This window comes from Hylobates moloch, unplaced genomic scaffold (assembly GCF_009828535.3).
Source record: "Hylobates moloch isolate HMO894 unplaced genomic scaffold, HMol_V3 SCAFFOLD_10, whole genome shotgun sequence".
Classification (NCBI taxonomy): Eukaryota; Metazoa; Chordata; class Mammalia; order Primates; family Hylobatidae; genus Hylobates; species Hylobates moloch.
Genome location: NW_026652285.1, coordinates 14915853 through 14931639, shown reverse-complemented (window position 1 = coordinate 14931639; position 15787 = coordinate 14915853). Strand labels below are relative to the sequence as shown.

The 15787-nt window shown below is 44.4% G+C and overlaps 1 protein-coding gene across 6 annotated transcripts in view; it reads left to right on the top strand.

Annotated features, from left to right (window-relative positions):
• ACACA (acetyl-CoA carboxylase alpha) overlaps positions 1–15787 on the top strand; it is a 342930-nt gene that overhangs the window by 88806 nt on the left and 238337 nt on the right. For 5 of the 6 annotated variants that reach the window (XM_032163072.2, XM_032163071.2, XM_032163077.2 and 2 more), the window contains one exon: positions 7115–7367. In XM_032163072.2, coding sequence (XP_032018963.1) covers positions 7115–7367 — 253 coding nt within the window. The remainder of the gene's footprint in view (positions 1–7114; positions 7368–15787) is intronic. The other variant, XM_058446054.1, reaches the window with a different exon arrangement.

Below are 15787 nucleotides of genomic sequence, written 5' to 3'. Positions count from 1 at the left end.
TTCCCAGGTGATGCCAGTGGTCTAGGGACCACACTTTGAGAACCACACTATGCTAGCATTTATAAATGCTGTTTGTCTCTGTAGGTGAATAAACTGACTCACAAATTACACCAGAACAATCGTGCATATGTAATTTTCACATGTTGAGTGGTGATTCCCAGACATTTTAAAGTATTGACAGTTTCTCATCTGATGTCAAGGAACGCTGTTGTCCACTTACTTTCATACTTCACGGTGGGTTATAGCATAGAGTTATTAATAATACATTTATTATCTATTAATGTACCATATCTTAGAGCACCTCAAAATCACAATTGGGAATTATTATTTTTCTATTTTTATTTTTGCAGTTGCAAGATTTAATAGAGTGAAGACAGAGCTCCCATACAAAGGGAGGGGACCCAAAGAGAGTAGCTGTAGCTGGCTCGAATGCCTGGGTTTATATCCTGATCATTGTCCCTCCCGCTGTGCTCTCAGGCAACAGATGATTGACTATTTCTTTACCTCCTGTTTTTGCCTAATTAGCATTTTAGTGAGCTCTCTTTAGTATCCGATTGGTTGGGCGTGAGCTAAGTTGCAAGCCCCGTGTTTAAAGGTGGAAGCAGTCACCTTCCCAGCTGGCTTAGGGATTCTTAGTCGGCCTAGGAAATTCAGCTAGTCCTGTCTGTCAGTCCCCCCTCTCAACAGGAAAACCCAACTGCTGTTGGGGAGGTTGGCTAACCACCGCTCTAACTGCTTCTTGCTGAATTGGGACATAGTAGGGGTTGTGCAGTTGAGATTTCCTTGGGAGGGGTGCCTTTGATGTCATTAACATCAGAGCATGGGCTAGCAGGCCGGTCCAGGGGTCCGTGGTAGATTTTACTCATGGACTGCATCTGGGGCTCCATTTGAAGAACCATTTGTAGCTTTACAGCTTCGATTCTGGAAAAGATAAACTTAACAAGGAGGTTAAACATACAGGGTCCAAAGAGGAGTAGCAATATTATAGCTGCTGGAGATCCTGAGAAGGGGAGAATCCAGGGCATCCATTGGCTGAGGAGGCCCCAGGGTCCAGTGTTTTGAAGCTCCTCTGCTCTACGTTGTATTCGATCTCGAATTTCTTTAACTTTCTCAGTGATGATTCCGGATTGATTAACATAACAACAGCATTTTTCCTCTAAAAATAAAAAGGTTCCCCTGCTTTCGGCGGTTAGCAAGTCTAAAGCTCTTCGATTTTGAAGGACTACTGCTGCTAGGGAGTTAAGTTGATCTTGCAAGGTGACCAGGGTATCAGCGGCCCATTCCATGTCACCATTTAGTTCTTGAGATAGTTTGTAGTAGAACTGAGTAGAGGTTGTGATACCGCCAATGCCAGTACCTAGTCCGCCTAGCACTCCTGCTCCGGTAACAAAAGGAAGAATGGGTACTCTTTTGTTGTGGGGCTTAGGTACGACATGATTGTATAAATCTTGTTCAGTGTAGATGGTCATAGGGGGCACTAAGAATGAGAGGAAGCACATAGATTCTGAAGAGCCATTCAAACAACGATAGGCTGAGGTACCACAGACAAAAAATATTACTAACTCCTCCCAGACTATTCGTGTGGGAGGAGTTACCCACCTGATGTATTGGGAGTTGGTTGTGTAATAGTATTGCTAAATTTTACACAGGTGAGGTTTGAGGTATGGGTTATTTCCAGATTGGAAACAAGAGGACCTACTAAAACAGAAGTGGTGTTTATTTCTGTGCTGAAGTTGTTTCATTGTTCAGGTATAGGGATTGAAATGTATGGCCTAAAGTGCAGGGGGAGGCACATCCAACAGTTAGTAGGGTTTTGGGCCGAGACCTCATGGAGCCCAGTGAGGGTAGTATTAAATAGGCTTACCAGGCCAGTGTGGGTATGGAGGGTTTCATGTAGTTCTGAGAGATCTAGTCCTTTGTAGGGGCTAGGGGTGCTATGTACCCAGGTCAGTTGGGAGATTACTTCCTTTATGTGTTTTTCTCTTGCGTGATCTTGAACTCTATCCCCATCAGACATACCGGTATGAGTGAAGTAGGTCCAACAGACAGTGGCTCCAAGTCCTCCAGGACAACTGGGATTAATCATTTTTCCTGTCCAATAATGAGTATTTGCATGCATGCAAAGAGTGGCAGAGTTATAGCAGTTGTGGGGCGTATGAGTGTGGGCAGTGAAGATGGGGGTTCCCTTAGATAAACTCCTATACGATGGGGCATCAATATTTCCAGGACGCTGCATTCTCCATAGAAACTCTTGCTAAGGGGAGCTACTGGTCGTACAGCAGCATGGACAGGGTGCAGTGAGAATGAAAGGGGGTAAGAGAACAGTAAAGAGAAAAATATGATAAGGGAGGGCCATGGGGATTTACGATTTTAGTTACTTTCCTCCCGGTTGTCATTTGAAGAGCAGGGGCAGATCCTCTAGAGGTTCACAGGAATAGCTAGCGTTGTCTTGGGATTTTCGGGTTCCTTTGGCAGTATCCAGGGTTTGACTCGAGTATGATGTATCCAAGACTCCACTCCAGCCACTTTAACCGCAGTTAGGGTAGATAAAATGACTGGATATGTTCCTTCCCAGGATGTATCCAGGGATGGGGAATTAGAGGGAAGGGACTTGACTAATACCATGTCACCAGGGTGGAATAGTTCCTTTCCCTCTTCTCGGGGAGAGGCTCCCTGTAATTTTTTTTTTTTTTTTTTTGAGACGGAGTCTCGCTCTGTCGCCCAGGCTGGAGTACAGTGGCGCAATCTCGGCTCACTGCAAGCTCTGCCTCCTGGGTTCACGCCATTCTGCCTCAGCCTCTCCGAGTAGCTGGGACTACAGGCGCCCGCCACCACGCCCAGCTAATTTTTTGTATTTTTTAGTAGAGACGGGGTTTCACTGTGATCTCGATCTCCTGACCTCATGATCCACCCGCCTCGGCCTCCCAAAGTGCTGGGATTACAAGCCCTGTAATGTTTTAAGAACCTGTTGATACTTGGCTAAGGAGGTGATGTCTGTAACTAAGTTGGCTATCTCTCGGTCAAGCACAAGGTCATTGGTTAGGAAGGGCCGTCCATACAGCATTTCGTATGGACTAAGTCCTGCTTTTTGGGGAGAGTTTTGGATTCTTAGTAAAGCTATAGGCAACAGAGCAGGCCATGCGAGGTGGGTTTCCTGGATTAGCTTTTTTAGATGTCGTTTGAGTGTTTCGTTCATTTTCTTGACCTTTCCTGAGGACTGTGGCCTCCAGGCACAGTGTGAGTGATATTGTAAACCTAACACCTGGGATACTCCCTGGGTTACTGTAGCCTTGAAAGCAGGGCCATTGTCACTCTGTAAGCCTCGGGGAAGTCCGAATCTGGGAATTATTTCATGAACTAGTACCTTTATTACCTCTTGGGCCTTTTCTGTCCTACAGGGGAAGGCCTCTGCCCAACCAGTGAAAGTATCTACCCAAACTAGTAGATACTGAAATCCCTGAGATTTGGGCATGTGGGTAAAATCTAGTTGCCAGTCTTCTCTTGGGTAATGGCCTGTTCTTTGTTCTCCTGAAGGAGCTTGGCGATAAGGCAGGGGATTATTTCTTTGGCACACTTCACAGGCCCTGACTATCTGCTTGATAGTTTTGAAAAGGCCTGGTCCAATAAATAATGATTTGGCCATCTGATGGGTGCTATCAATGCCTAAGTGAAAGGTTTCGTGAAGGGTTTTAAGTAATTTCCATTGGTTAGCTGCAGGCAAAAGTATTTTTCCTTCTTTGGTGGCTAGCCATCCTGAGGGGAGGAAACTATGTCCTTGTGAGGTTCCCCATTCTATTTCTTCTTCTGAGTACTGGGGCTTGGTTTCCTGGAGGGGATTACCCCATACTAGGGGTCCTTCTATAAGCATTTCTAATGGAGGGTCCTGCTTTGCGGCTCTTTTGGCTTCAATATCTGCTTGGTGGTTCCCCTTTCCTTTCCTTTCCTTTCCTTTCCTTTCCTTTCCTTTCCTTTCCTTTCCTTTCCTTTCCTTTCTGATGACACCGGTAGTGTAAGACTGCCACCTCTTTAGGTTTCTGTACAGCCAAGAATAATCTCCTAATGGCTTCCTGATGTTTGATAGGTGTTCTTTGGAAGTTAGGAATTCCCTTTCTCTCCATACTGCTGCATAGGCATGGAGGACTAGGTAAGCATACTTAGAGTCTGTATATATATTTACCCTTTTTCCTTCTCCTAATTCTAGTGCCTAAGTGAGGGCTATGAGTTCTGCCAGCTGAGCGCTAGTTCCTGGAGTGAGGGGATTACTTTCAAGTATTCCATTATCACTGACCACTGCATACCCTGATTTTCGAAGTCCTTTTTCTACAAAGGAACTTCCATCAGTATACAAGTTGAGGTCGGGATCAGTCAAGGGAACCTCTAAAAGGTCCACAATTGGGAATTATTAATCTTTTTTTTTTCTTTTCTAGACGGAGTCTCGCTCTGTCACCCAGGCTGGAGTGCAGAGGCATGATCTCGGCTCACTGCAACCTCTGCCTCCCGGGTTCAAGCGATTCTTCTGCCTCAGCCTCCTGAGTAGCTGGGATTATACACGTGTTACCACACCCAACTAATTTTTGTATTTTTAGTAGAGACGGGGTTTCACCATGTTGGCCAGGTTGGTCTTGAACTGCTGACCTCAGGTGATCCACCCGCCTCGGCCTACCAAAGTGCTGGTATTTACAGGTGTGAGCCACCGCGTCCGGCCAATCTTTTTGTTTTGTACAGATGGGATCTCATTTTGATGCTCATGCTAGTCTTAAACTCCTGGACTCAAACAATCCTCCTGCCTCTGCCTCCCAAGTTGTTGGGATTATAGGCGTGAGCCACTGCGCCCAGGCTTATTTTCTGAATTAAAATAATTGATCTGGGTACAAATTATTTAATACTGAGTTGATCTGTAGTTTTGAAATTTTGAAATAGGATTTTTGAGATGACAGAATAAATATTGTTTCATTTAGTTTGGGTTTTTATTGTTGTGGGCTCTTATTTTGGTTTTTAAAAAATATTTTTAAATTTTTATGGGCAGCACTTCATTCCATAAAAGAGAATGAATGTTGCTGTTTTGGTCTTTATTAATTAGTTTCTTTTTCTTTCTTTCTTTTTTTTTTTATTATACTTCAAGTTCTGGGATATATGTGCAGAGCATGCAGGTTTGTTACGTAGGTAAACACATGCCATGATGGTTTGCTGTTAATTAGTTTCTTAGTTAGCTATTGGCAGTATCTAATCCTAACTAGTAAGGCTCTACATTTAGAAAAATTATACTTACTTGAGATGATTATAGATTTTAAATTTGGTGATAGTTTCACTTTCTCTTCATATGAATGTCAGCACATTAGAGCCAAAAGTAGTCATTTTGGGGTGAAATTTTAAAATGCATAATTTAAGAAAAAACTCATGAGGACAAGTAAAGTTTTTTTTTTTTTTAATTAAAAATTACCTATCTGGAGTTTGTTTTAAAAGTATACACATATGTAAAATTCATAGGCCAGGCACAGTGGCTCATGCCTGTAATCCCAGCAGTTTGGGAGCCTAAGGTGAGAGGATTGCTTGAGCCCAGGAGTTCAAGACCAGCCTAGGCAACATAGGGAGTCCCCATTTCTACAAAATATTTAAAAATTAGACCGGGCACAGTGGCTCACACCCATAATCCTAGCACTTTGAGAGGCTGAGGTGGGTGGATCACGAGATCAGGAGTTCAAGACCAGCCTAGCCAAGATAGTGAAACCCCATGTCTACTAAAAATACAAAAATCAGCTGGGCATGGTGGTGGGTACCTGTAGTCCCAGCTACTTGGGAGGCTGAGGCAGAGAATTGCTTGAACCCGGGAGGCGGAAGTTGCAGTGAGCTGAGATCGCGCCATTGCACTCCAGCCTGGGCGACAGAGCGAGACTCCGTCTTAAAAAAGAAAAAAAAAGGCCGGGCGCGGTGGCTCACGCTTGTAATCCCAGCACTTTGGGAGGCCGAGGCGGGTGGATCACGAGGTCAGGAGATCGAGACCACGGTGAAACCCCGTCTCTACCGGGCGTGGTGGCGGGCGCCTGTAGTCCCAGCTACTCGGAGAGGCTGAGGCAGGAGAATGGCGTGAACCCGGGAGGCGGAGGTTGCAGTGAGCCGAGATCGAAAAAAAAAAGAAAAAAAAATAGGCCGGGTGCGGTGGCTCACACTTGGAATCCCAGCACTTTGGGAGGCCGAGGCGGAAGGTCAGGAGATTGAGACCATCTTGGCTACACAGTGAAACCCCATCTCTACTAAAAATACAAAAAATTAGCCGGGTGTTGTGGCAGGCACCTGTAGTCCCAGCTACTCGGGAGGCTGAGGCAGGAGAATGGCATGAACCCGGGAGGCGGAGCTTGCAGTGCGTGGAGATTGCACCACTGCGCTTCAGCCTGGGCGACAGAGCGAGACTCCGTCTCTAAATAGATAGATAAATAAATAAATAAATAAAAAATAAAAATAGAATTAGCCGGGCATGGTGGCACGTGCCTGTAGTCCCAGCTACTGGGGAGGCTGAGGTAGGAGGATCACTTGAGCCCAAAGAGTTTGAGGCTGTAGTGAACCATGATTGTAGTACTGCATGCTGTGTGGGTGACAGAGTGAGACCCTGTCTCAAATAAATAAATAATAAAATAAAAGTCATAGCCTCTCAATATATAGTGTTTGAAGCCAGATGAGCATTATGCAGTTTAAATATCATTTCAAACAACCCTTACTCTATCTAAACCCTTACCATTTAGTCCCCCATTACTAACAACCAAAATAGCAATATCACAACAAGCAGCTTTTGCCTACTGCAAAGGTTTCCCCGTTGATCATAATTATTTCCTGGACACCACCAAATGATAATGAGATTAGGAATGGCTTATAGGTTTTTGAGAAAAATTTCTTTGAGGAAAAGGGAACTGGTTTTAATTTATGGGCATAGTTATCATGATCTCAATTTTCCTCCCTTATAGAAATTAAAGGCCCTGAAATAGAATAGCCAAGGAAGTTAGTTCTCAAATTGCCTTGCTTCCAAGTCTCAGCTATGGTTTATTAGATATAACCTCTGGCTGACCTCAGATATAGATTATTATTCATAACCTGCCTTTCTCACTTTTCATTTTCTCCATAGCTCTAAGAGCTCATTTTGGAGGAATAATGGATGAACCATCTCCCTTGGCCAAACCTCTGGAGCTGAACCAGCACTCTCGATTCATAATAGGTTCTGTGTCTGAAGATAACTCAGAGGATGAGATCAGCAACCTGGTAAAGCTGGACCTACTGGAGGAGAAGGAGGGCTCTTTGTCACCTGCTTCTGTTGGCTCAGATACACTCTCTGATTTGGGGATCTCTAGCCTACAGGATGGCTTGGCCTTGCACATAAGGTAAGAGAGAGTTTAATGGTCTACTTATTTAATCTGTCTTGTTAGTTTTGTTGATTATGTTCTGAAAAGAGCAAGAATGATTTCAGCCAAGACTGCTTTGCCTTTTCCTATGTCACTGAACTCAAAGCTTTGTTGAGGAAGTTAGAAATGATGTATTTTTCAGAAATCATGTATGTTCCCATCAAATTTTTCATGTCTTACTAGGTTTTTTTTTTTTTTTTTTGAGACAGAATCTTGCTCTGTTGCCCAAGCTGGAGTGCAGTGGTGCGGTCTCAGCTCACTGCAACCTCTGCCTCCTGGGTTCAAGCAATTCTTCTGCCTCAGCCTCCCAAGTAGCTGGGATTACAGGCGCCTGCCATCATGCCCAGCTAATTTTTTTGTATTTTAGTAGAGATGGAGTTTCACCATGTTGGCCAGGCTGGTCTTGAACTCCTGACCTCGTGATCCGCCCACCTCAGCTTCCCAAAGTGCTGGGATTAGAGGTGTGAGCCACCCCGCCCAGCCTTTTTTTTTTTTTTTTTTTGAGATAGAGTCTTGCTCTGTCGCCCAAATAGGAGTGCAGTGGTACAATCTCAGCTCATTGCAACCTCTGCCTCCCAGGTTCAAGAGATTCTCCTGCCTCAGCCTCCTGAATAGCTGGGACTACAAGTGAGTGCCCTCGTGCCTAGCTGATTTTTGTTGTTTTTGATAGACACCGGGTTTCGCCATGTTGGCCAGACTGGTCTTGAATTCCTGGCCTCAAGTGATCCGCCTGCCTCAGTCTCTCAAAGTGCAGGGATTAAAGATATGAACCACTACACCTGGCCACTTCTACCTGCTAGGTCTTTCAGTGAGACCTAGTGAGTAAGAGTTAGGTTGAGGAATTTCAGTTTTTGTACTACTTTGACTAACATTGTTTTAACTATCTTGATGATTGATAGGAATTCTCCAGGGGTTGTCAACTTCGTAGTAAGTTTTTTTGAACTAATTCATCAGATTGTCAGGAAGTTATATTCTGTTTCTTGCAGGGCCAATCCCCAATAAAGGGCTGTTAATAGAGCTCTCCTTTTTCTCTAGAAACACAATTCTACCTAACTGAGAATGTCAGTACATAGTAACACTAGATTGTTTTTATTTATCGATGTTTGATTATATAACTAGCGTGTGAGATACTAACCTTTGGTCATTTACTTTTCAGTTCTTGGATTAAAAGGTCTGGATCAGTGGTTCTTGGTTCTCACTGTTCATCAGAATCTCCTCGGGGAGCCTTGGGAGATAAGCCCCATCCCCAGAGATTTTGATTCATTCGATACTGGCTTGGTGTGGAACTGGGGCTTTTTTTAAAGGTATCCAGGTGATTGTTGTGTACAGCCAGCATTCAGATTATAGGTGTACCCTAGATAAACATAAGTTAGGGTGGCTGTTGCTGCTGTTGTTATCTTGGCACCTTTATTATTAATGGGTCATAAAGTAGTTCAGCTCTATTTTATACATTAAATATTACTGACTCTGTAATAAAATCCTATATGAGATCTGGCTGGATGTGATTGTTCTGTCTTACTGTTATCCCTGAGGCTTGGGATCAGGGCTTCTGAGAGACTAGGCAGTGTTTGTTAGTGGTCACCTTCATTTAGCTATGTAGAGGTCAAAAGAAAAGTGTAAAGCAAGTTAATTATGTTTTACTTCACAGGTTCCTAGAATTGTAATAAACCAGAGAGATAATTTAGCCTAACACTTTTTATTTTATTTTATTTTTAAAAATTAATTTAAAACATTATTTAAATAGAGACAGAGGTCTTACTATGTTGCCCGGACTGGTCTTGAACTCCTGGCCTCAAGCGATCCTCCTATCATGGCCTGCCAAAATGCTGGGATTACAGGCATGAGCCACCATACTTGGTCGCAAAATACTTTTTAATAGTTGGGAAAACTAAGGCCCAATGAGGAGAAATAACTTGCCTAAGTTTGAATAGCCAGAGAACTTGGATTCAAACTCATATCCTGATTTTATTTCACTAACTTTTCTACTCTACTTCCCTGTCCATACAGGTGTCTTAATTATGTAACTAGTTCAGACAAAGTTGGTTTTATGGAGTTAGTGAACAAAGCATTATCTCTGGGTTAAAAAGAGGAATAGAGAGCAGTATTTTAGTGGCAGGGAAAAGGGATTAGGTCTTTATGTAAATATTTTTTATTTTATAGTTCACTTAATGATTGGCTCTAAGGTTAATACTAGTGGTGGCATTCTTCTCTCCTGAGGTCATTTGGAAGTGTGTGTAGGGGGGTTGTGACTGGCAGGACTACTTGCATTTAGCGGACAAAGGACAAAGGACCAATGATACTAAACCTTCTGTGGTATAGTAGATAATCCTACACAACCAAGAAATCTCCTACTCAAAATGTCGTATTGCCCCTGTTGAGAAAGACTGGTTTAACTCTAAATCCATAAAACCACACAGCACCTTGAGAAATCTGTCCAGTTTGAGTCTATGTGAAACATAATATCCATTTGCTGGATTAGGAAACTGAGTTTGGCTATGGTGAGATAAACGTGTTATTAAAAACTCAGCTAGTGATATCACAAGGCAGTTTGTAGTTGCCAAGTCATTCCCAAAGTTGATGGTTCTTATGCAAAGTCTATGTGGTCAGTGGCATGAGTGTCTGGAATTTCTTTGTATGCCTTACTGTTGCAAAAATCATGTCCGTAGCTCGTGGAGGAGCCATGGATTGAAGTGTGATCAGCTGCATGGAGAGGAGACAATGCCAGTTCCAACTCACTCCTCAGCTAGCTAATGTTCTAAAATAGAAAAAACATTTTCTGTTTATCCATTCCTTAAGTCACTTCTGGATATGGTGACCTTTGGGGTAATTTTAATTGAGTCAAATTCATTTGATAGGTGAAAGACCTCTGTTATGACATCTGCCACTAATTAGATGTGTGACCATGGGCAGTACATATTATCTCCTTGGAGTCATCTATAAAAATGAAGATATTGATTCAGATACTCCTTTTCACTCCTGAAACTCAAAGTTAAATAGAGACTAAGTTGAGTTTAGGATCAGCTCTTAGAACGAATAGCCTAATCCTTCACGGGTGACATAGATTAAGGGGGCAGGTGCATTCCTAGGAGATGTTAACTGGAAGTCATCTGAAACCAAATGAAGTAATTGCCATAATGTAAGATGGGACTGAGTCTCTCTCTCAAGTTTAGGTGCTGAGAAGTCTAGTGGTATGATGGATGAGCCCAAATAGAAAATAGACTTTTCCTGAGATGGAGATGATTTGCCTCATGTATTTTCTAGAGTCCAATGAAAGACTGGGTGAATCACTTTCTTTTTCTTTTTTTTTTTTTTTTTTTTTTTTAAGAGAGAGACTCGCTCTGTCGCCCAGGCTGGAGTGCAGTGGCACCATCTCGGCTCACTGCAACCTTCACTTCCTAGGTTGAAGAGATTCTCCTGCCTCAGCCTCCCAAGTAGCTGAGATTACAGGCACCCGCTACCATGCCTGGCTGTTTTGTATTTTTAGTAGAGACGGGGTTTCACCATGTTGGCCAGACTGGTCTTGAACTCCTGACCTCAGGTGATCTGCCCTCCTCAGCCTCCCAAAGTGCTGGAATTACAGGCGTGAGCCACCGCGCCCAGCCTTTTTTTTTTTTTTTCTTTTGAGATGGAGTTTTGCTCTTGTTACCCAGGCTGGAGTGTAATGGAGCAATCGCCACTCACCACAACCTCTGCCTCCCGCGTTCAAGAGATTCTCCTGCCTCAGCCTCCTGAGTAGCTGGGATTACAGGCATACGTCACCACACCAGGCTGATTTTGTGTTTTTAGTAGAGACAGAGTTTCTCCATGTTAGGCTAGACTCTAACTCCCGACCTCAGGTGATCCACCCGCCTTGGCCTCCCAGAGTGCTGAGATTACAGGCATGAGCCTGTAATCTGTGCCTGTCAGCCTATGCCTGACCCTGTCCTTTTTTTTTTTTTTCTTTTTTTTTTTTTGAGACGGTCTTGCTCTTTCGCCCAGGCTGCATTACAGTGGTGCAATCTCAGCCCACTGCAACCTCCACCTCCCAGGTTCAAGATATTCTTGTGCCTCAGCCTCCTGAGCAGCTAGTACTAGAGGTGTGTGCCACCACGCCTGGCTAATTTTTTTGTATTAGTAGAGATGGGGTTTCACCATATTGGCCAGGCTGGTCTTGAACTCCTGATCTCAGGCAATCCACCTGCCTCAGCCTTCCAAAGTGCTAGGATTACAGGTGTGAGCCACCGTGCCCAGCTGGATGAATCACTTTCTAAGCTTTGTGACCCAAACATTTGAAAATAAGACCCTGGCTGTGCGTGGTGGCTCACGCCTGTAATCCCAGCACTTTAGGGAGCCAAGGTGGGTGGATCACCTGAAGTCAGCAGTTCAAGACCAGCCTGACCAATATGGAGAAACCCCATCTCTACTAAAAATACAAAATTAGCCGAGCATGATGGCACATGCCTGTAGTTCCAGCCTTCCAGCCAGTTGGAAGGCTGAGGCAGGAGAAGTGCTTGAATCCGGGGGTGCAGAGGTTGTGATGAGCTGAGATCATGCCATTGCACTCCAGCCTGGGCAACAGAGCAAAAAAAAAAAAAAAAGGAAAAGAAAAGAAAAGAAGACCCTAAGTAAAAAGTAGTTATACAGACCTCATTGTAGACAACTGATTTGGGTTTTTATTTTTAGATAAGATCAGCTAGAGGTTGATATATCAGCCAGGTTGATATATTTCTGGAACTCACTAGTATTCAATTGAACATTTAAGAAGAAAGGCTGAAATGTGGACTTTTTTTTTTCTTTTTGAGACTGAGTTTCACTCTTGTACAGGCTGGAGTGCAATAGTGTGATCTTGGCTCACTGCAACCTCTGCTTCCTGGTTTCAAGCAATTCTCCTCCCTCAGCCTCCCAAGTAGCTGCGATTACAGGTGCTCTCCACCATGCCCCACTAATTTTTTTTTTTTTTTTATTGAGAGGGAGTCTTGCTGTGTCCCCAGGCTAGAGTGCAGTGGCGCCATCTTGGCTCACTGCAACCTCTGCCTCCTGGGTTCAAGCGATTCTCCTGCCTCAGCCCCCTGAGTAGCTGGGATTAGAGGTGCGCGCCACCATTCCCGGCTAATTTTTATATTTTTAGCAGAGACAGGGTTTCACTGTGTTCATCAGGCAGGTCTCGAACTCCTGACCTTGTCATCTGCCTGCCTCGGCCTCCCAAAGTGCTGGGTTACAGATGTGAGCCACTGTGCCCAGCCCACCATGGCTGGCTAATTTTTTGTATTTTATTTTATTTTACTTATTCATTTATTTTTTTAATTAATTTTTTTTAATTGAGTCAGAGTTTCACTGTTGTTCCCCAGGCTGGAGTGCAATGGCACGATCTCAGCTCACCACAACCTCCACCTCCCAGGTTCAAGCAATTCGCCTCCCTCAGCCTCTTGAGTAGCTGGGACTATAGGCATGCGCCACCATGCCTGGCTAATTTTTTTTTTTTTTTTTTGATACGGAATTTCTCTCTTGTTGCCCAGGCTGGAGTGCGGTGGCATGGTCTCAGCTCACTGCAACCTCTGCCTCCCGGGTTCAAGTGATTCTCCTGCCTCGGCCTCCCGAGTAGCTGGGATTACAGGCATGCGCCACCATGCCCAGCTAATTTTGTATTTTTTAGTAGAGACGGGGTTTCTCCATGTTGGTCAGGCTGGTCTCAAACTCCCGACCTCACGTGATCCGCCCGCCTCAGCCTCCCAAAGTGCTGGGAGTATGGGTGGGCATGAGCCACCGCGCCTGGCTTATTTATTAATTTTTTTGAGACAGAGTTTCGCTCTTGTTGCCCAGGCTGGAGTGCAGTGGCGCAATCTCGGCTCACCGCAGCTTCCACCTCCCAGGTTCACGTGATTCTCCTGCCTCAGCCTCCCGAGTAGCTGGGACTACAGGCATGCGCCACCAGGTCTGGCTAATTTTGTATTTGTAGTAGAGACGGGGTTTCTTCATGTAGGTCAGGCTGGTCTTGAATTCCCGACCTCAGGTGATCTGCCTACCTTGGCCTCCCAAAGTGCTGGGATTACAGGTGTGAGCCACTGTGCCCAGCTAATTTTTTGCATTTTTTGTAGAGACGGGGTTTCATCATGTTGGCCAAGCTGGTCTTGAACCCCTGATCTCAGGTGATCCACCCACCTTGGCCTCCCAAAGTGCTGGGATTACAGGCGCCCGGCCAGTGGACATCTTAATTTTGATAACCAGTGTACGATTTGGTGGCATATAACAGAGCCATCTAGTTGTATGGATATTGGCAGTTTCTCTGCTCCTATGGGATGTCACTTGAGGTCAGATCGTTTTGCATACTTAAAATTCACCACATGCTATCAACCAAACAGAACTGTAAACAGTTTGTCAACTAATAAGCTGAATTTCTGGTTGAAGTTTTGCATACTTAAAATTCACCACATGCTATCAACCAAACAGAACTGTAAACAGTTTGTCAACTAATAAGCTGAATTTCTGGTTCAGTTGGAACAGGTTATCTCCACATTTGGGTCTTTTACTTCTTAACACAGTGTGATTTCTTTCCTCTTTTTTAAAAATCCACCTCCTTCCTCTCTAGCATAGTGTGATTTCTTTAAATCTTTTTTATCCTATGCTAAATGTATGGGTTTTTTGTTTGTTTGTTTATTTGGTCTCACTCTGTCACCCAGGCTGAAGTGTTCATTGGCGCAATCGTAGCTCACTAACTTCCAGCTCCTGGGCTCAAACAATCCTCCCGCTTCAGCCTTCTGAGTAGTGGAGATTATAGGTGTGCACCACCGTGCTCAGCTAATTTTTAAATTTTTTTAGAGATGGGGTCTTGCTATGTTGCCCTGGCTGGTCTTGAATTCCTGGCCTCAAGTGATTGTCTGGCCTTGGCCTTCCCAAGTGCTGGGATGACAGGTGTGAGCTACCTTGCCCAGTGTATACTTCATGTTACAGTGAAACAGGAGAGTTCCCTCATCTCCCTTGCAGGATGTGCCACAGGAATGTGTCTCGCTCCTTCGGTTGCCCCATTGCTCAAACCCCTAAGGGGAGGATGCAGATAGGCAAATGCAGCAGCCATGGGAAGCACTTTTGGGCTCCAGCCCCACGGCACCATCTTGGGGTGGTGTCTGCGACTCCGGAAGCCCAAGTGAGCATGTGTTACGGTGTGCTCTTTCAGCTTTGCTGTCTGCAGACAGCTTGTGTTAACCAGCTCAATAGACCGTCTGCCTTATTGCAAGGGCAGAGGGCCAGTGTGACAGCTTTCTGTATCCTGAGCTCTTGCCCAGTGTACCAGAAAAATTGGATCACATGTGGGCTCGAAGGATGAGTGCAAGGTTTTATTGAGTGGTGGAAGTGGCTCTCAGCGACATGGATGGGTAGCTGGAAGGAGGGGCTGGAGTAGGGAGGTGGTCTTCCCCAGGAATCAGGGCTTCTGGCGGCTGGACTCTTCTCTGACCGCCCCGAGTTGAATTCCCTTCCGTGTCCAGACGTCCCTCCTCTCTTTCTCTGCCTTGTTGTTCCGCCATTGCAAGTCTGCTGGCCTGCTGGTGTCTGCTGGTCTGTTCCTCTGCTCCTCTTGATGTTCAATCACTTGTGTCTGTGCCTGCTAAGATCTCGGGTTTATATGGGCACAGGATTGGGGGTGTCGCAGGCCAGAGTGGTCTTGGAAAATGAAGCATTTGGTTGGAAAAACAGGCATGCCTGTTCTCACTTAGGTCCATAGGCACAGGTCAAAGGTGGAGCCCTTGGCAGGGACTCTGCCCTTCTCTACCCAGTACTTCCCTGTCCCCTTCCCATATCAGTAGTATTTGAAACTCGATCTCAATTTTCTTTCATGTGTCTTAAAACATATGTTCAAGTCATTGAATGACCTTCATTTTATGGTTAACACAAAATGAAGCATGTTTGGTTAACAACTTTATCTGAGAACAATCTGTATTTGCTGTTATCTGTGTATACCTGAAACCAGCAGAAGATGTCTATCACTGGGGTTCAAGACAATAGTTGTTGCTTTGGAAGGAGAAAGTGTATCACTCAGGAAGGGCTCTGAAGTTGAGTTATATTTCTATTTCTTTTCTGATCTAGAAAGAAAAGTACTTTACCAATATTTTTGAAAATTGAGAATTCAGATGAGATTGCCTGTAAAGATGTTGGACTCTTCAGAATAATTTAACTAGAAAAGTTTGAGCTCTTTTGTAATTAGAAATAATTTGTAAAGTTTCTCCCATGATACTAGTCATAGTATGTTAATGAGTTTGGAATCAGCTCCTAGATACCACATTTCATTTTCTTTTCTTTTTTTTTTTTTTTTTTTTTTTTGAGATGGTGTCTTGCTGTGTCGCCCAGGCTAGAGTGCAGTGGCGCGATCTCGGCTTACTGCAACCTCCGCCTCCTGGGTTCAAGCGATTCTCCTGCCTCAGCCTCCT